The sequence below is a fragment of the Ranitomeya imitator genome, chromosome 4, assembly GCF_032444005.1.
Source record: "Ranitomeya imitator isolate aRanImi1 chromosome 4, aRanImi1.pri, whole genome shotgun sequence".
NCBI lineage: Eukaryota > Metazoa > Chordata > Amphibia > Anura > Dendrobatidae > Ranitomeya > Ranitomeya imitator.
In genome coordinates, this window is record NC_091285.1 from 633175940 (window position 1) to 633196710 (window position 20771).

Sequence of the window (20771 nt, forward strand, 5' to 3'; positions counted from 1 at the left end):
GCCTTGCTGCTATCTTCTTTGTACATTTCCAGGAGGGATGATGGAGGAACAACCACACCATTCTCAGAAAAGTTGTTTTTTTTCCCATGGGGAATATGAGGACTTGGTAAAGCGGACATGTCAGGAGCGCGGACAGATCTTCTTTACGCAGAATGAAACCTTATTGTCCCCCTCCTCCTTCAATCTGTTTGCCTTCATTATTTATTCATGTCCCTCCGGAGCAGTAATCACCACAGAGCTGTTATCACCCCTGTTTACAGGAAGTAGACGGCGTGTGATGTAGGTGGATGTATGGCCGCCCACACGGCGGTGGCTGTGATGGGGTGATCTATATGGAGTATATACAGCAGAGGATTGATGTGACCTCCGCTTGGTTCGGGCCTGGACTCTGGCTTCTGTCTGCGTGTTTCTATATGTATGTGGTGTACGTGTTGTGTTTGGTGTGTGGGAATTTGTCAGCCGCCTCTGTGAGAAGATTAGCAGTTCCCTAAACACTGAGAGCCCTTAATTCCTCAGAGACCCGCGGAAAACGTCGCTCCGTTAACCCCTCCGCCGCTGGCGACCGGCGGTTCGCTTTTCTCGGGGAAGGAAAGTGACTGTAAAGAATTGGGTCATTGACATACCGCTCCTGTCAGAAGCACAGCACGTCACAAAGCGAGATGCCTCGAATCATCAAAGGCTGTTATTGTAACTCCTAATGCTCCCAGCTGCCTCGGCCGTTCCCGCAGTCAACACACATTCATCACAGGCCCCGGCCAGTGCACTGTTGTCCCGCGCTGTCCGCCCTGAGGCTGTGTAACATGTGGAAAACAAAAAATGCCTTACGAGTCATTCTAGTCTGTCCAGTTGTGGAATGTTCTCGGGTCGTTTTGACACTTCCGATGTTCACAATTAGAGTACAGACTGCGATATCCGGACTGGCCCGAGCTCAACACTCCCTCCGGTCCAGGCATCATAGTCCATTCTCTGTCCTTCGATGTCTGACGCGTGAAACTGGCAAAGTGTGATTTTTGGACCCATTGTGGGTCTCCTGAACCAAACTCAATTGCCTCAGGCATATATGAGGCTGTTTAGATCAGTAATCTGACAGCAGCATGATGTAGAGGCTGAGACTCCGATTCCAGGGATGTGTCACTTACTGGGCTGCTTGCTGTTTTAAATAAAATCAGGTTTTCAGCAGGACATTATTACTGCAGGACTAGTTGTCTTGTACCTCCTAGTCAACTGCTCTCTTTAACCCTGCCCCACCACTCATTTGTAGCTTTCTGCCTATGCACAGTGTTCCCAGAAAGCTGAAAATCAGTGGTGTTGGTGGAGTTATACAGGGCTCAGTGCTCAGAAGACCGCTAGATCTGTATCAGATAAAACAGGGATTTTTTTCAAAATGCCATGAAGCAGCCCAGTAAGTGATACATCTCTGGAATCAGGGTCTCTGTCCCTACATTGTGCTGCTCTCAGATTACATTTGATCAGAAGTAAGAAGCTGGCACAGAGAGTGCATTGTGAGAAGATGACCTGACGTGCTGGAAAGCAGACACCAGCCCCGCAAGTGACGTTACTGGAAGACTCAACAGCTGATCAACGTCTAAAAGAAAAGACACCATGTGCATAAAGCATAATGTCCTTTTCTCCTAAGAGTCTTTTTGTTCTTCCGAAACAGCACCTCTCTTCGCCATGGCTGTATCTGGTATTGCAGCTAAACCCCATTCACTTGAATGTCCAGTGTTTAGCATGTCATTCTCCCTTTATTGATAGGACCTTTTAGAAGTAGATAAGTATGAGGAGCCATTTTATACATTAATGGTGCCATCTTTTTGTCATGGGAGCACAAAGGCTTCATAGCCTCATCCTGACCTGTTTTTTTTACTCCCAGGAACACACATTCATAGCTTATTTTTTAGTGTTATCCAGTAATGTGTCTCTAGTGAGGGCACCACATCTGAAACCCCACCGAGCAGGACGAAGAGGCTGCAGTCACGCCAGTGGGCCTCATTTATCAAAACATATCTCTGTTGCTCATAGCAACCAATAAGAGGTTAGCTTTCTTTTAATCAGAGCAGTTTCAGAAATGAAAGCTGACCACCGATTGGTTGCGCAGGACAGTATAGCTATTATTAGCAAACACACTGATCCTGTAGTAGATATACCACATATAGATCAAGAAGTGTTATAGAAGTTGAAATATATTTAAAAAAAATTATTTCAATAGCTCTAAAACATACACAAATTTGTTATAAAAACAGAGTGCCTCACACCATACACACATACAGTACAGACCAAAAGTTTGGACACACCTTCTCATTTAACCTCTTTCTGACCTCAGACGGGATAGTACGTCCGAGGTCAGATCCCCCGCTTTGATGCGGGCTCCGGCGGTGAGCCCGCATCAAAGCCGGGACATGTCAGCTGTTTTTTTGAACAGCTGACATGTGCCCGCAATAGCGGCGGGTGAAATCGCGATTCACCCGCCGCTATTAACTAGTTAAATGCCACTGAAAAACGCTGACAGCGGCATTTAACCGGCACTTCCAGCTGGGTGGCCGAAAATGAGCGCATCACCGACCCCCGTCACATGATCGGGATCAGCGATGCGTTGGCATAGTAACCAGAGGTCTCCTTGAGACCTCTATGGTTGCTAATGCCGGATTGCTGTGAGTGTCACCCTGTGGTCGGCGCTTATAGCAATGCAGGAATTCAGCTACATAGGAGCGATCTACGTAATGATCGCTCCTATGTAGCTGAGCTGATTGAGTTGTGCCAGCTTCTAGCCTCCCATGGAGGCTATTGAAGCATGGCAAAAGTAAAAAAAAACAAGTTGAAATAAATAAAAAGTATAAAAGTTTAAATCAATAAAAAAAAAAATCAAACCTACACATATTTGGTATCGCCTCGTTCAGAATCGCCCGATCTATCAATAAAAAAAAGCATTACCTGATTGCTAAATGGCGTAGCGATAAAAAAAATCAAAGCGCCAGAATTACGTTTTTTTGGTCGCCGCGACATTGCATTAAAATGCAATAACGGGCGATCAAAAGAACGTATCTTCACCAAAATGCTGTCATTAAAAACGCCAGCTTAGCACGCAAAAAATAAGCCCTCACCCGACCCCAGATCATGCCAAAAATGTAGACACTACGGGTATCAGAAAATGGCACAATTTTTTTTTTTTTTAGCAAAGTTTGGAATTTTTTTTCACCACTTAGATAAAAGAGATCCTAAACATGTTAGGTGTCTATGAACTCGTAATGACCTAGAGAATCATGATGGCAGGTCAGTTTTAGCAAAAAAGCCAAACAAAAAAGGTGTGTGGGATTGCACTTTTTTTTGCAATTTCACCGCACTTGGAATTTGTGTCCCTTTTTCTAGTACACGACATGCTAAAACCAATGATGTTGTTCAAAAGTACAACTTGTTTCACAAAAAATAAGCCTTCACATGGCCATATTGACGGAAATATAAAAAAGTTATGGCTCTGGGAAGGAGGGGAGCGAAAAACGAACACGGAAAAATGAAAAATCCCAAGGTCATGAAGGGGTTAAAGATTTTTCTGTATTTTCATGACTATGAAAATTGTACATTCACACTGAAGGCATCAAAACTATGAATTAACAAATGTGGAATTATATACTTAACAAAAAAGTGTGAAACAACTGAAAATATGTCTTATATTCTAGGTTCTTCAAAGTAGCCACCTTTTGATTTGATGACTGCTTTGCACATTCTTGGCATTCTCTTGATGAGCTTCAAGAGGTAGTCACCGGGAATGGTCTTCCAACGATCTTGAAGGAGTTCCCAGAGATGCTTAGCACTTGTTGGCCCTTTTGCCTTCACTCTGCGGTCCAGCTCACCCCAAACCATCTCGATTGGGTTCAGGTCTGGTGACTGTGGAGGCCAGGTCATCTGGCGTAGCACCCCATCACTCTCCTTCTTGGTCATATAGCCCTTACACAGCCTGGAGGTGTGTTTGGGGTCATTGTCCTGTTGAAAAATAAATACTGGTCCAACTAAACGCAATCCAGATGGAATAGCATACCGCTGCAAGATGCTGTGGTAGCCATGCTGGTTCAGTATGCCTTCAATTTTGAATAAATCCCCAACAGTGTCACCAGCAAAGCACCCCCACACCATCACACCTCCTCCTCCATGCTTCGCGGTGGGAACCAGGCATGTAGAGTCCATCCGTTCACCTTTTCTGCATCGTACAAAGACACGGTGGTTGGAACCAATGATCTCATATTTGGACTCATCAGACCAAAGCACAGATTTCCACTGCTCTAATGTCCATTCCTTGTGTTCTTTAGCCCAAACAAGTCTCTTCTGCTTGTTGCCTGTCCTTAGCAGTGGTTTCCTAGTAGCTATTTTACCATGAAGGCCTGCTGCACAAAGTCTCCTCTTAAGGCCTCTTTTCCACTTGCGAGAAACACGTCCGTGTCTCTTATGTGGAAACGAAGCTCTGGCGCCGGTACTCCAGAGCAGCACATGCAGCCGCACGCTCCGCTCCGGAGTGCCGGCGCCAGAGCTTCGTTTCCACATCCGAGACACGGACGTGTTTCTCGCAAGTGGAAACAGTAACAATTGTTGTACAGATGTGTCTGCTGCTAGAACTCTGTGTGGCATTGACCTGGTCTATAATCTGAGCTGCTGTTAACCTGCAATTTCTGGGCTGGTGACTCGGATAAACATCCTCAGAAGCAGAGGTGACTCTTGGTCTTCCTTTCCTGGGGTGGTCCTCATGTGAGCCAGTTTCTTTGTAGCACTTGATGGTTTTTGCCACTGCACTTGGGGACACTTTCAAAGTTTGCCCAATTTTTTGGACTGACTGACCTTCATTTCTTAAAGTAATGATGGCCTCTCGTTTTTCTTTACTTAGCTGCTTTTTTCTTGCCATAATACAAATTCTAACAGTCTATTCAGTAGGACTATCAGCTGTGTATCCACCAGACTTCTGTACAACACAACTGATGGTCCCAACCCCATTTATAAGGCAAGAAATCCCACTTATTAAACCTGACAGGGCACACCTGTGATGTGAAAACCATTCCCGGTTACTACATCTTGAAGCTCATCAAGAGAATGCAAAGAACTGGGGGAGTCATATCTACTTTGTATAAAGATCTGTTGCATACTTTCCTATTGGGGTTTCCAATAATGGCGAGAGCTAAGTGGGAGAGGGATCTGGGTCCAATGGAGAATGAGACTTGGGAGTCGGTGCTAGAATGGGTCCCACGATTGTCACTGAGCGAACCGTATAGACTGTCACAGCTCTATGTGATACACAGGGTTTATAAGTCACCGATGGTGCTATATAAGGCTGGTTTGCGTGATGATTCTGAATGCCCGAGGTGTAAATCTACAGATGTTGATATATTTCATATGATGTGGACGTGTCCGAGACTGGCTGCTTTTTGGGTGGTAGTTTTGAGTCGTATGGAAGGTGCGTATGGATGTAAGATGCCAAGGGATCCACTTGTGTGCTTGTTGGGATGTCTGGATGAGATTGGAGTGGATAACAACCTAAAGATAGCTATTGCCAGATTGTTATACATGGCTAGGAAGGTAATAGCTCGAAATTGGATTAGGGAAGAACCGCCATCAAGAGGAGAATTCCTCCAGTATGTGAAGCAGGGCCTGACACTGGAAAAGGGGTTTTATAAAAAAAGAGGGAAAATCGAAATGTTCAATAAAATGTGGTCTCCGTGGATTGCTATGGGATAGGGGTATTATAGAGGGAGAGTTAATTAAGGTTCCTAATTAATGGTAATGTTAAATGTGGCTTATATTATTGGCCGAGGGATTAGATAGTATATTGGTCTAATGATGGAAGTGCTAAGCAAGGTGAGCTGCTTTGTTGGGTGGGGTTGGGGGGTGGTGGGATTGAAGGGGAATGTTTGAAGGGGGGGGGGAAGCTTTGTATTGAAAATGAGAATGTAACATGTCATTTATCTTGTTATTCTTAATAAAAATTTATTTGAATTAAAAAAAAAAAGAGAATGCCAAGAGTGTGCAAAGCAGTCATCAAAGCAAAAGGTGGCTACTTTGAAGAACCTAGAATATAAGACATAATTTCAGTTGTTTCACACTTTTTTGTTAAGCATATTTATTCCACATGTGTTAATTCATAGTTTTGATGCCTTCAGTGTGAATGTACAATTTTCATAGTCATGAAAATACAGAAAAATCTTTAAATGAGTAGGTGTGTCCAAATTTTTGGTCTTTACTGTACACAAGGAGGTTAGCTGAAACAGTATACATAAATTCACAGAGATTTATATATGTACTAGATGGTGGCCCGATTCTAACGCATCGGGTATTTTAGAATATGCATGTCCACGTAGTCTATTGCCCAGCCACGTAGTATATTGCCCAGTCACGTAGTATATTGCCCAGTCACGTAGTATATTGCCCAGTGACGTAGTTTATTGCACAGTCACGTAGTATATTGCCCAGCAACGTAGTATATTGCCCAGCCACGTAGTATATTGCACAGCCACGTAGTATGTAGTTTATTGGTCAGCCAAGTAGTATATTGCCCAGTAATGTAGTATATTGGCCAGTGACATAAAATAAAAAATAAACATATGCTCACCGTAGTCCTGGCTCCTGTATACGGTGCACGTGGCAGCTTCCGGTGCCAGGGTTGGTATGACTATAAGCGCAGGACCTGTGATGACGTCACGGTCACATGACCGTGATGTCATGGCAGGTCCTTCTCGCGCAGGCACGCAGGACCTGTGATGACGTCGCAGTCACATGACCGTGACGTCATGGCAGGTCCTTCTCCCATAGCATCCTTAGCACCGGAACCTTCCGGCGGACAGGAAGCGACGTCGGAGGGTGAGAATAACGTGTTTTTTTTAATAATTATTATTTGTTACCTTAGATCGTTTTACTATTGATGCTGCATACGCAGCATCAATAGTAAAAACTTGGTCACACAGTGTTAATAGCTGCGTAACCGGAGTGCGTTACACCGCGCTCTGGTAATGCAATGAATATCCGTGACAGAAAGACAGACGGAATTGACCCTTAGACAATTATATAGTAGGATGGCCAACTTTTCAGAATATTTTCTCACGCTCGAGTTCATATGAGTTCATCCAGCAGAGGGCGCATGACCGCGACTCGAGGTAACTACAGTACATTCCCCTGCATTCCGTTCATTCACCAAGTTTTACAGTCAGGAGCACAGCTGCATTAGCAGAGCTCCTGGGTGTAAAATGATTTAACCCCTTCAGATGGATTTACAGCGTGGGACAAGACTGAACGACGGAAGGTATGGAATATTGTTGTTTGTTTTTTTTTAACTTTGTTTCAGGTGACAAGGGTCTTCAGGTGGATTAAGAGTATAATAACATATTAAAACACCCTGTGTCTTTATTTCATTAAAATACATTTTAATAATGTGGGTGTGTTTTATTAACCATTTTGTACTATTGGATTAATAATGGATAGGTGTCATAATTGATGCCTCTCCATTATTAACCTGGCTTAATGTCACCTTACAATAGCAAGGTGACATTAACCCTTCATTACCCCATATCCCACCGCTTCACGGGAGTGGGAAGAGAGAGGCTAAGTGCCAGAATAGGCGCATCTTCCAGATGTGCCTTTTCTGGGGTGGCTGGGGGCAGATGTTTTTAGCCGGGATGGGGGGGGGGCAATAACCATGGTCCCTCTCTAGGCTCTTAATATTTGCCCTCAGTCACTGGCTTTCCCACTCTGGCGGAGAAAATTGCGTGGGAGCCCACGCCAATTTTTTCCAGGATTTAACCCTTTAATTTAATAGCTAGAGACCCCAAATTTGACACTACAACACTTCTTGCATTACTAAAGAGGAATATGTAATAAAAGAAGGGATATGAGATGGTTTACTGTATGTAAACCATGTCTCATATCATGTCGGGTTTGAGAAGGAGATAGGAAAAGCCGGCAATTGAATTACCGGCTTTTCTGCTATCTAGCGCTAAAAAAAAAAATATATATATATGTGTCTCACTGACATATACATATATATATATATATAGACTGTATATATGTTTTTAAGAATATTTGAGCCGATGGATCCATGATATGTCCATTTTGCAAGCCAGCGAGAAAAAAATCGCTGTACGGAAGCCATACGGGTGACACACGGATAAATTTGTGCGTAAGAATCGCATCCTCGCATTGAATACGGAACAGTGTTTTGTTGACAATTACAGCGTATTACGGCCGTAAAAAACGGACCGTATTTTCATACGCCTAGTGTGACGCCGGCCATATTCTTTGTCCTTTGGGGGCAAGAGGAAGCAGCAGCGAAACGCGCGTCGAGGTCAGGAGCGTTAGCGTGCCACTTGGCATCCCACGTGTGGAAACAGTACAAGCACAGGTAATATGTGTAGGACACAGGTTATTGGTCCTTTGTTATCAATATTGCTAGCAGGGGTACACGGACAGCAATTTCTATTGTGATCTTCTTGGTTTAAAGCAACCTTTACTTGTGAAATTCATGTTTTTTCTGCAGATGCACTTTAACATCGCAGGTCGTTCTATTGTTTAATTGGTCGCAGGCATATCCTGTGTTTACACTTAAAATTCTGTTATATGGTAGTGTATAAACAAATGATATGGATAATCATGTTGATTATATTCTTTATGCTTAGAATGGTGGGTTTACCACAACTGCAAACTATGTTTATTTGCTGACATTGATTGATATGATATATTTGGACATACATATATAAATCTCTGTGTATTTATGTATACTGTTTCAGCTAACCTCCTTGTGTATGTGTGTATGGTTTGAGGCACTCTGTTTTTATAACAAATTTGTGTAGGTTTTAGAGCTATTGAAATAAAACAATTTTTTTAAATATATTTCCACTTCTATAACACGTCTTGATCTATATGTGGTATATCTACTACGGGATCAGTATGCTTATTGATTATGTGAAGTGTTGCCCATTCCTTGTCATGGGTAGGATCATTAGTGTTAGGTTTGATAAATGAGGCCCATTCAAGGGACTGCGGCCTCCTGTGTTCTACTGAACGGTGGGGTTCCTGGTGTTGTAAGGCTTAAAGGGGTTGTCTCATAGTAGACATTTATGGCATATCTGTAGGACTGGTGATTGGGGGATCAGGAGACCCCCGTTCTGCAGATAGATAATGGTCCTAGAGGTATCTTCTGTGGGACTGCAGCTCAGTGCCATTCAAGGTTGACACGTTTTTTTTTTTTCACAAAGCACATAGGAGGCGATTCTTTCTCCAGTCTTGATGAGGGGGCATTTTGGAGCGAAAGCACCTGATTCATTAGTGAATCTGGCAAGGTTCGTAGTGGTGAACACGCTGCTATGTACGTCTCGCCACAAATCTTACTCCATCCTCTGCTGGAGTAAGATTTGTGGTGTAGTGAAAGTTGCCACTCGTCATTAATTTAATGAGCGGGTATTGCCATGCCCCTGTCCCACCCCATCAGTGAAAACATACAAAAATCACATTTTTAAGGCCACAAAATTGAGATTCTTCAAAGCTTTTACTGCCAGGAATCTGGCAAAAAAAGCCTTGATAACTCACCCCCATAGAAATCAGTAAACAGATGAAAAAGTAATACAAAACCGCCTGGCATACCTGTGCCAAAGGTCCCCCACTGAGCTCTGCTCTCCCTGCTCTAGCGCAGACGTGTCCACATAAATGACAGCTGTGGCCAATCACTGGCTGCAGTGGTCATGTTTCGTGTCAATCTGTCACTGCTGGAGAAGAAACTTGCAGGGGACCAGAAAACTATTGGCACAGGAGCAGCAAGGGATTGGCATGATGAGTATTACTATCTTTCCTTTTGCATGTGGCTGGACAACCCTCTTAACCTCATTAATTTGTATTTCCAGCCAGAAAAGCTTAATACAATACTCAGAGGTCTCATCTTAGTGTTTCATGTAATATCCATTTTCCTGTAATAGACCTTTAAAGTCTGTTTAGCAGTAAACTCTCCAGACAACTGTATTCCAGTGATCCTCCTCGTCATAAACAACCTGTTTCCATTAAAAGAGTTGTGTTCCTTTGCAGGCATTTTTTTTTCTTTCATAAATTCATGTTATTGGCATTACGCACCATTTTTGCAATTGGGTTTTAGTATAAATGTTGCATCATTAGCCTCCTATAGCCTCTGGGTTGCATCTATTGCTAGTTGCAGAATGAGTTGACTCAGAATCAATCATTCATCCTGCATTGATGGTCTGACGGGGAGTTTGTAACTCTTTCATCTGTGTTTTCTTCAGCTGATTTATGATCAATCACACACCACACCAAAGCTGAATGTACAGGAAATCAAAGAGCCAATAAAAGTCAAATGGTGCAAAATGTTTAGTAAAATTCAACTGCATAATACATTTTTTAGCCCCAAAAATTGTCAACCCCTCGGACAATTGTAAGGTGCGCAGGGCAGTGGCCATGGTCGAGGGGCTGGATTCCCACACCCTGGTACCCCACAGATAAACAGTGTGCTTGTTAATCAATGCTGTGTGCAGTGCAGTGTCTCACTTTCAGGCCGGAGGCCTCTGCTGCATCCATGTCCTTGGGTCCAGGATCAGCCGCACACAAATCAGGGGATACTTGCTTCTTAACAACCAGTTCAACTGTACTTAACAGTCTCAGTTCAATTGATGATATGGCACAGTATGTGTCCGTGTTCTCCGTTAATTCAGCCCAAGCTATCCCTTTGCTTACTGGCTCCTTCAGCCCCCGGGATACTCCGTCTGGCTCCGCAGTATTAACAAGACCCATCCCGTCTCCCTCACTCATTTCCCCGTCTGGCTTCCACTTGTTGGAAAAGAATAAGGCACACTTCCCAGGGCCTAGTTTGGGTCGTAGGCCCCGGACGTTACAGGAATCGTTGCTGATATTCACATACTGCTAGAACAGTGTGTACTTGTGCCCTCTGGCCTTGAACTCTTACTAAAACTTTATCTTTCAATCTGATCTGACCAGGAAGTGCTCACCTTTTTATATGGCCTCAACCCCTCCCGTACTTGGCTGGTCCCAAACGTATTAACCATATCTAAACCTGCGTTCTACCTCCTATATCTAATATGCCCATCACTGCATATTTCCCTTTCTTGCTCTAAAACATCAGCCCTATACTATAACTTATGTCCTTATGTATCTAAAGTTACTAGCTATCTCTAACTTAAGCATTAAACTGTATCCTATACTTTTCCTATATCTTAATACATTAATCACCATTCATTAGAACTGCATAAATTAGTGCCTATAAGGTTCTATGCACTTTACATTTTACACTGCTAAGAAAATATAAATCACATACTTGACACTAAGCTTCTTGTAAACGTTGTTATCAGGGGTAGAGGTGTATGACAGTCCCTGTCACACCCCTACACCACCCCTTTAATGCCTAAACGATTTTCTAGATCTCATGCAAAACCCTCTCTGCTCCATTATATTCTCTGCCTTGTGCTGTCCTCTTGTAGGTCGTATCCTGGGGGCACAGTCAGGCGGTTGTAACACTAGTGACGATCGCATTGGAATGCTCGGACTGGCCGGTAGCTCTCCTGACCTGACTGTGACAGCTGCATAGAAATACAGGCTGTCATGCTCAGGTCAGGAGAGCCACCGGACAGTCCGAGCATTGCGATGCGATTGTCGTCCATGTTATAAGGCCGTCTGACTGCAACCTAATATTAACACCTCTGTCACTGCCACGGTTTTAGTACGTCTAGTAATGCAAAGAATGAAGTTTTCCAGGGTCCCGGAATTGGGGAATCTCCAAGGACTTGCTGCCTTATTAGGAGCGGCACCCTCTGCAGAACAGAGTGTGTCTGAAGGGTGGGGGTTATATTTGATATCATACAAAGGCCAGAAGTCTTGATAAACACGATTATGTGCCAGGAGAAGACCAAAGCGAGAACTAAGCAGATAGAGACGGAAAACTAAGAGATGAGGACTCTGTGATAGACTTTTTTACTAGCCACTGGGCATTGGCCGAATACCATGGGCAAGCGGTTGTGGAGAAGCTGGGGAGATACCAGCAGTAAGACCTCTTCTAAGGGGATCATTACCTTTAGGACAAGTGAACACTTAGGATCTTTGTCTCTAAACAACATATAATAATTAACAAGATGACTTTAACCCTTTTTTTTCACGGTCATTGCTCATGGAGAAGAGTAGAAGATGTTGGTCTTCAACACATATGAAGACCTTAACTAAGTTTTGGGTCCCTCATATTTCTCAAGTCTTGTAACTTTTTCTATTTTGCTTCTCTTTGTTCTTCTTGCTGATTTCTGATCCTTTATTCTCTTCTTCTGGTCCTTTCGGAAAGAGGAGGAGGCACCATCCAGGGGAGGATGAGAGAAGCTTTAGACACAGTGCATGTGAGATAGGGAGGTTGAAGTACAGAGGACAGAAGACTGAGCTCTGAGACATCACAGAGAGACACATCAAGTTCACGAAGACTCAGTAAGAAATGGATGTGTTGATATTAAGAAGATATTGAGCAGAAAGAGCCACGACTACAGTCCAGGAGGACATTTCATTACATTATTATATTACTAGACAGTTTGAAGTGAGATAACCAGACATCATGGACTGTGGGCAAACCAGAGACACACCCTGGGATTGTCATGCAAGGGACTTCAAGATACCCCACACAGGGGTGAGTATCAAAGTGTTGAGATTCAGTAGACCTGTTGTAAAATTAGAGTACTCGTTCTAGGGAGATGAAGGAGAGCTAATTGTAGTTTTCTGTAATTTATTTTGATTACCGGTAGTCCCACATTATGTATCTGCTACATATGTACATTGTAATTTAACTATCAGTACTGATACTAACTTTGGTTTCCTTTTCGTTTTCCTATCCCACCTTCCTTGTACACCTTATCCACCCTCTTTTTCTCATTGTCACACAATTATTATCAACTCTATCATCTTCTTCTATAGTCTCTCAATTATTTATAACATTTTCCATCATCCTAACTAAACCTGTCTTCTCCACCGATGTATCCACCATCATACCCCAACTCTTCCTTTTCCACTGTGTTTTCTTCCTTGTCCCCAACTTCTCCATTCTACTCTACTACACCATCAACCCGTCCACCTACAGCTACCCCTCTACTTCCATCCCTCTCCATGGCCATTGGAGCATTATCAAATGCCCTGGGACTCTGGATCCTAGCAAGAGCCTACTCCCACTCCCGAAGACTTCGAAGATCAAGGGCACAGTTTCTACTTTTGGCTTCAGGGCTCCTTTTGACAGACTTGGCTGGACATCTCATAACTGGATCCTTTGTACTATGGCTTTATTCTAATGGAAAATTACCAATGGCTGGATGTCAATTTCTTGGAGGTTGCATGGTATTTTTTGGACTTTCTCCTCTACTGCTTGGGCTTCTTATGGCATGTGAGCGTTGCATTGGCCTTACAAGACCACTATGGCATTCAGCTGTTGTTACCCAAACCCGTGCTGGGATTGGCCTTGGTTTAGCTTGGGCTATAGCTCTCCTGGTATCTACTCTACCACTGCTTGGTTATGGTACATATGGACTGCAACCTTCAGGGACCTGGTGTTTTCTACAGGATCCTCCTGGATTTTGCCTATTATTCTCTGGTCTTGGTCTTGGATCACTGGTAGCTGCATTGGTGTGCAATTTGATAGTTGGAGTTACCTTGCTTCGGGCTCGAATCTTACGTGCCTTGGGGGAAGATCGCAGAAGGAAGCGTCGAAGTGCCCGTTCCCATGACTTGGAGATGATGGTGCAACTGTTGGCCATTACCATTGTTTCTTGCGTTTGCTGGAGCCCAATACTGGTGAGGACCTTTATGTTCCTATTCTCTTTGCATGATTAGAGTAATCTTGATGTATTAAGAATACTTCTCACATCTCTGACATGATGACTCTCCACCTTAAGTTAAGAACAAAAGGCTTTAAGATCTGAAAAAGCAATGATCACATCCAAACCGTGTCGGCTTGAGTATTAACAAATCTGTCCAAGATACTGTCTCCACTTCAATTTGCAACCAATTTGGAACCACTCCTGCGAGAGCAAAACCAACCATTAACCAAAGCACTTAACGCCCAGTAGACTATCAATCATGTCAATGAATGACATCCAGTCTCCTTAGCTTGCCAAGACAGATAAATAACACCACACAAGCCCTCATCCCACAGTCCAATATTTTTTTTATAGGCAGAACTTTTGGCTGCCAGATGGTCGTGGTTCCCAGTCTATATGGATAGGTACATCCATTAGTCATCCCTGGTGCCAAATACCCCCCACATGATCCCCTTGCACCAAGACCGATTGTCCACAGATCGTGCTTTCCCTGCTAAAAATATGAACAGGAAAATGCAGTTACTGGGATGATTTAGCCCAATAGTTGCAAAAGTAGACAACCACAAGATATATCTAAATGTAGCAGAGCTGAGCTCTTCACTTGGCATCAATTCTAAATATTGTCCCCAGCTAGTTACTAAAATACACAAAATTAAAAGTTTCCTGACAAACTCAACCCTGCTACATCAGTATATGCAATGGCAGTGCCGGAATGTATTGAGCAATATTCTAAGTGCGACACTTCAGTGCATTGACGTAATACCACAGCACATCAGTCAAATTTAGATATTATAGGGTCTATAGGTTCATATCTTTGCAAGGGAAAGTGGGCATGGATGATACAAACGTTATATAACATAATAGTGTAGAAATCACAGGAAAGCGAGATGCAGTGATGGACGGGAGGCAGAGCAAGGGTTGACGGGTTTATTTACAGGGGAATACTCCACAAAGGGAGGTAAAGAGTTAAACAGTATGAATGGCAAAGTGAATTACAATGGTACAAATAACGAAACTTCAGTAGCAAGCGTATCAGGAAGTCCTAACACTGCAGCTCCTGCTGCGAACTCAATAGCGCCGGCAACGGCGGGATCAGTGCCTTTTTCCAGGATTGTACTGTAGTCGTTGGTCTGTCTTCTGGCGGCAGCGGTCGGTCTCCGCTACCTTCCACTGCCCCTTGTCCATACTGATGTGGCTAACAAAAGCACAGGCCACAGTCCTGTGCGAGCCCAACGTAGCTCCTAAACTATCTTAACTGGGGTAGTCAGGTAACAAGGGTCAGGACAACTATTCTCTGCCCACATCATGGCGCTAGTGTCAGTCCCGTGTGTGGTCTCTCTTGAGGCAGCGCATGTGCGGTACTCACAGTCATGTAGTGTATGGCACCTGGTTCTCTCTGGCGGTCACTGGACACACACCGCACGTCCCGCTCTCCCCAGTCCCCGCTGTTGGCGGCGGGCAATGCTGATCTGCTTGGCGCTGGTGCTCCCGGCCAGAGCACTATTCTCTGTGGCTGCTGCAACACTCGGCTCTGCTCTGTGTACATGGCTCTACACGGCTCTGCTCTGCACGACTCTGCTCTGCATGTCTCTGCTCTGCAGGGCTCTGCTCTGCACGGCTCTCCTTGTATGCGATGGGGGCTTCTTCTATACGGCCCGTCGCCACGCCGGTACTCCCTGGTGGGGAAAACAGAGCGCGCTGCTCACCGCTCTGCGCGCTGCTCTCTGCGCTGCCCTCTCCACTGCACCAGCGCCAGACTGACCTGCTTCGTTCGCTTTTTCTTTTTATGCCTCCGTCGCTGCGCGCCCTTTTCTGGCTCCTCCCGCTCTCCTGGGTTCAAGGGTTGGTCCGGCTCACTCATGCTTCCCCCCCGTGAACAGGGGAATGTCCGCCTCTCTAAAACTTCCCCCCGGAAACAGAGGATGCAGCCCTTTTCGTTCCGGACCCGGCACGCAGGTACCCGTTGTCTCGTCTGCCCCCTTACAATAACACGAGACAGGCTTGGAAGTCACAAAGTGGTTTTATTAACAGGACAAAACCTTAATGTTTGATAGAGGTCCCATTTATGATGCCCCTATAAATTAGGAAACCAGGGTTATTTCTATCAAGGCAGCCGGTCGCTGTATACAGGGAGAGACGACATGGAGCACACCCAGGGCCGGCGTCAGCACCCGGCGCACCTGGGCAAGTGCCGGGGCCCTGAGCAGGCAGGGGGCCCACTCGCCATCGGGGACACTGGCGCGCTCTAGTGCCGGCCTCCGCGAGTGGACCCCTGTCTGCTCCGGGCCCCGGCACTTGCGATACTTACCTCTCCCAGTTCCAGCGCTGCAGCGTCTTCCATCCTCGGACTGTGACGTTCAGTTCAGAGGGTGCAATGACGTCACCAGTGCGCGCCTCTCATTCTGTATGGAGCACTCTGTGGTGCCCATTATACTTTATGGAGCATTATATGAGGCTCATTATTCTGTATGGAGCATAATATTGGGCTCATTATTCTGTTTGGAGCAATATATGGGGCTCATTATTCTGTATAGAGGACTATGTGGTGCCAATTATACTGTATGGAGCACTATATGGGGTCATTATTCTGTTTGGAGCAATATATGGGGCTCATTATTCTGTTTGGAGCAATATATGGGGCTCATTATTCTGTTTGAAGCAATATATGGGGCTCATTATTCTGTTTGGAGCAATATATGGGGCTCATTATTCTTTTTGGAGCAATATATGGGGCTCATTATTCTTTTTGGAGCAATATATGGGGCTCATTATTCTGTATAGAGGACTATACTGTCCGGTTTCTGAGCTAATGTAGAATGCACAATAGATATTACTCATGTAATGTAAGAAGTAAGTGAAATCTTTGGCATTGTACTATACCTATATTTCTCTGCCGTATCGGTGCATTATGAATTGTGGTATGTGTTAAAGGGGCCCACCGGGACTCTTTTGCCCAGGGCCCATGAAAACCTGGAGCCGACCCTGAGCACACCCCAATGTCAGGTCTAGTCTGGTCCTGCAACTATTAAAAAGACTGACCGACACTTCCAAACAGAAGACGTGTAGACAGGTGCAAGCGGAGACGACCAAGCTGATGCAGTCTAGTCCTACAGTCATACTCCTAACCTTAAGGCTATGTTCCCACAATGAGTTTTTGCTGAGTTTTTGAAGCTGCGTATTGTGGGAAAAAAAAAAGAAAGTAACCTATTTTACTTAATGGGTGCAGCAAATATGCAACATCAAAAAACTCACCAAAAGCTCATAGTGGGAACCCCTACTTATTACTAACATACCAAATGTTCTGTACTGTGCAAAAGTTTTAGGCAGGTATGGAAAACATGCCGCAAAGTAAGAATGTTTGCAAAATCAGAAGTCTTAACAGTTTATATTCATCCATTAAAAAATTGCAAAGTGAACGAGCAAAAGAGAAATCTAAATCACATCATTATTAAGTGTAATCACTATTTGCCTTCAAAATGTCATCCATTCTTCTAGGTACACTTGCACTAAGTCAGGGATGTTGTAGGATTGCAGTCAGGTGTATGAGTAACCAATTATACCAGACTGGTGATAATCATCATCATTTTCATATGTAGCTTGGTAATAACTGAAACAGAAACAGCTGGGTAGGAGGCTGTATCTAATCCTGTCATCAGATTTTTGCTATGCAATCTGAGAGTAGAATAACGTAGGGGCAGAGAGCCTGATTCTATTAATGTGTCAAGTACTGGGCTGCTTGGCGTAATTTTGATAGAATCCCTGTTTTCTCTGCTGTAGATGTAGCAGTGGTCAGAATGCTGAGCTGTGTGTAACCTCGTACAGCTTCCCGTATACAGTGTACATTGTCAGCAACCTGACAATTAATGGTACAGGGTTACACACATTAGCTAGCGACATCTAGCACTGCAGTGATGATCTCTTGCTGATAAATCATTGATTGCAAGACGCTGAGCATATGATACAGACTCTCTTCCCCCTACATTGCTTCTTTCAAATTAAATAGCAAAAATCTGCTGACAGATTCCCTTTAAAGCAGGTCAGTAAACAGAGAAATATTTCTACAAATGGGAAGTTATCTAAGACAGTTTCAAGTCACATGTCACACGATGGCAAGACTGAGCGCAGCAACAAGACACAAGGTAGTTATACTGCATCAGCAAGGTCTGTCCCAGCCAAGGATTTCACCAAAAAGGGTCACCAAGAAGCGGTGTGCATGCTCTCTGGAAGAAGCACCAAGAAATGGCCAACATTGAGGATCATGGATGCAGTGGTCGGCCCTGGAAATTTAGTGCAGCAGGTGAAAGACACATCATGCTTACTTCCAATCCAAATTCGGAAAATCCAGCAGTGCCATCAACTCAGAATTCATAGCAACCAGTGGGACCTATTACACCAATCTGGAGAATTCTGGACAGAAGTGGTGATCAGTCAAGAACTGTGGCTAAAATCCATACGGCAGCAGGTGCTCTTCATTGATGAGTCAAAATGTGAAATATTTGGCTGCAACAGAAGGCAGTTTGTTCTATGAAGGATGGAAGAATGGTACAATAATGAGGATCTGAAGGCAACTGTGAAGCATGGTGGAAGGTCCTGGCAAGTTTGGGGCTGCATTTCAGCCAATCGAGTCGGAGATTTGATAAGCATTAATGGTGTATTCAATATTGAGAAATATCTGCGGATACTTATCCAGCTTCCAAAACATCAGGGAGGTGTGTTAGGGGTCGAGTTCCCGCTTCTGCACAGGGGGAATCTCGAGCCGCCTCCGCTGCGGTCTCCCATTCTTGTCCAGCCGCAGTGGAGTCTGCTCAGCAAAGACGTCGGTCCCAGCGTCTTGCTCATTCTCACTCTGTTCTGAGAGTTACTGCTGCTTCTCCAGTCTCTGCCATTGAAGTCAGTGCTGGTCAGCAGCGAGCGGACGTCTCTGGGACTAAGTCCTTGTCTGCACGTACTGAGCATGCCCAGCATAAGGTCTCCCGTTGGAGATCGAGGGTCATGTGCTCAGGCTCTGCAGCACATTCCATTGGTCCTCTTGGCAGGTCCTAGAAGGGCAAAAGTGCTGTGGCCACTTCCTGTGCTGCTGCTATATAAACTGCGCATGACCGCACGGCCATGCGCTAGTATTGTTTTACAATTGCTTATGTGTGTATGTTGTGAGTGCAAGTCGTCCTTGGATACCCCTTCCCTATTGAATGTCTGTTCGCGGAAGGTGTATGGCTGCTATCTAGCGCCCGACTTAGCCTACAGCACTAGTCACACATCACAGCGTCCTGTAGCTGTGCCTGCCAGTACGGCGCCGTGCGCCTGCCTTGCGCTTTCCATACCCGAGTCTGGGTGGTTAGTGGCGTCCGTCAGCGCGGCATCGCTCGCACTCTTGTGCACATATATTTCCTAAGGTTCTCTACACACCCAGTTGCGGTGTTGCGCCAGCAGGGGTCTAATCGGGCTCCAATCCCTTCTGGGGTTAAGTCCGCTGACCACTTGCTCGCGCACTTGTGCGGTACTGCGGTCCTGTGAATTAACAGGATCGCTTTCTTCACGCTGGGTGAGGTTAAACCCACGCGTGTATACTTTAGTGTACCGCCATACAGTCTGCAAATTGCTAGCAGCAGGTTCTCACCTGCACGGTGGACCCCGGACTGCGAACGCACCTTTATCATCTGTCTTGGTGCGTTCCGCCAGTCCTAACAGAATACTAGCGCCAGGGTCTGGCTAGTAAAATGGCGGACGACCAGCGATTACAGCGGTACATCCAGCAGCTGGAGGGAAGGTTGGCGGCTCTTGAGCGTACAACCTCAGCTGTGGATGTCACTGCTGTAGCTGTGCAGGCTGCAAGTGTAGCCGCGGCCAGTTTGTCCACTGCCACCCCTGCTCCGACTTTATCCCGTCTCCCACTACCTGACAAGTTTGCTGGCGACAGTAAACTTTGTCGCGGATTCGTGAGTCAGTGCTCTATACATCTTGAGCTCCTGGCGTCACGTTTTCCTACGGAGCGGGCGAGAGTGGGATTTATCCTATCTCTCTTGTCGGGCAGGGCGTTGGAGTGGGCAACGCCACTCTGGGAGCGAGATGATCGTGTGGTACAGAGTGCTCCTCTCTTCTTGGACACTCTGAAGCAGGTCTTTTTAGGGCCTCGGGTTACCCACGACACCGCACTCCAATTGTTGTCCATTACACAGGGTACCTCCGTGGTCAGCCAGTTTGCCATTCAGTTCCGGACTCTAGCTTCAGAGTTAGAGTGGCCAGACAAAGTTCTTATTCCGGTGTTCTGGAGGGGACTGGCAGACCACGTGAAAGACGCCTTGGCCACTAGGGAGATACCGGCCACACTGGAGGAACTTATTTCCGTGTCTACCCGCATCGACCTCCGTTTTCACGAGCGGAGGTTGGAGCGGACCCAGTGTAGGCAGAGGTTTCGGCTGGCTCCAACTTTCGCCAGACCTCTGGAATCTCCTGTCTTGGCGTCAGATTCTCATGAGGCCATGGAGGTTTCTCGAGCGGGACCTAAATCTCTAGCCGCTCGAGTACCCGTAGTTTGTAATAACTGTCGACAACATGGACATTACGCCAATAAATGTCCGCGGCGGTCGGGAAACGATCGCGTCTAGTGGCCATTGGGGGAGGTTCACTAGACACAGCAGCATTCTCCTCCAAACTGTCCTTTAAAGGGACAATCCTGTTAGGCTCCTCCACTCTTACAGTCGAGCTTTGTGTGGATTCAGGAGCAGAGGGAAGTTTCATGTCCTCTGCTTTTGCTACACGTCATGCTATACCACTGGTCATGCTCGCCAAACCAATAACGGTTAGAGTTGTGAATGGGGCGACACTCCCACTGCAAATCACGCACCAGACAGTCCCGTTATCGCTGTCCATGTCTCCTTCCCACCAGGAGATTATTTCCCTTCTTGTCCTTCCTGAGGGAATGGATGAGATTTTGCTGGGAATACCCTGGCT

General features: G+C 45.3%; 1 protein-coding gene across 1 annotated transcript in view; it reads left to right on the forward strand.

Moving 5' to 3' along the window:
- Nucleotides 1-11834: 11834 nt before the first annotated feature.
- The window catches only part of PTGER1 (prostaglandin E receptor 1), a 41453-nt gene continuing 32516 nt past the window's right edge, over nucleotides 11835-20771 (forward strand). Inside the window, exons 1-2 of the mRNA XM_069766782.1 lie at nucleotides 11835-12643; nucleotides 12928-13794. Coding sequence (XP_069622883.1) covers nucleotides 12985-13794 — 810 coding nt within the window. The 5' untranslated portion in view covers nucleotides 11835-12643; nucleotides 12928-12984. The remainder of the gene's footprint in view (nucleotides 12644-12927; nucleotides 13795-20771) is intronic.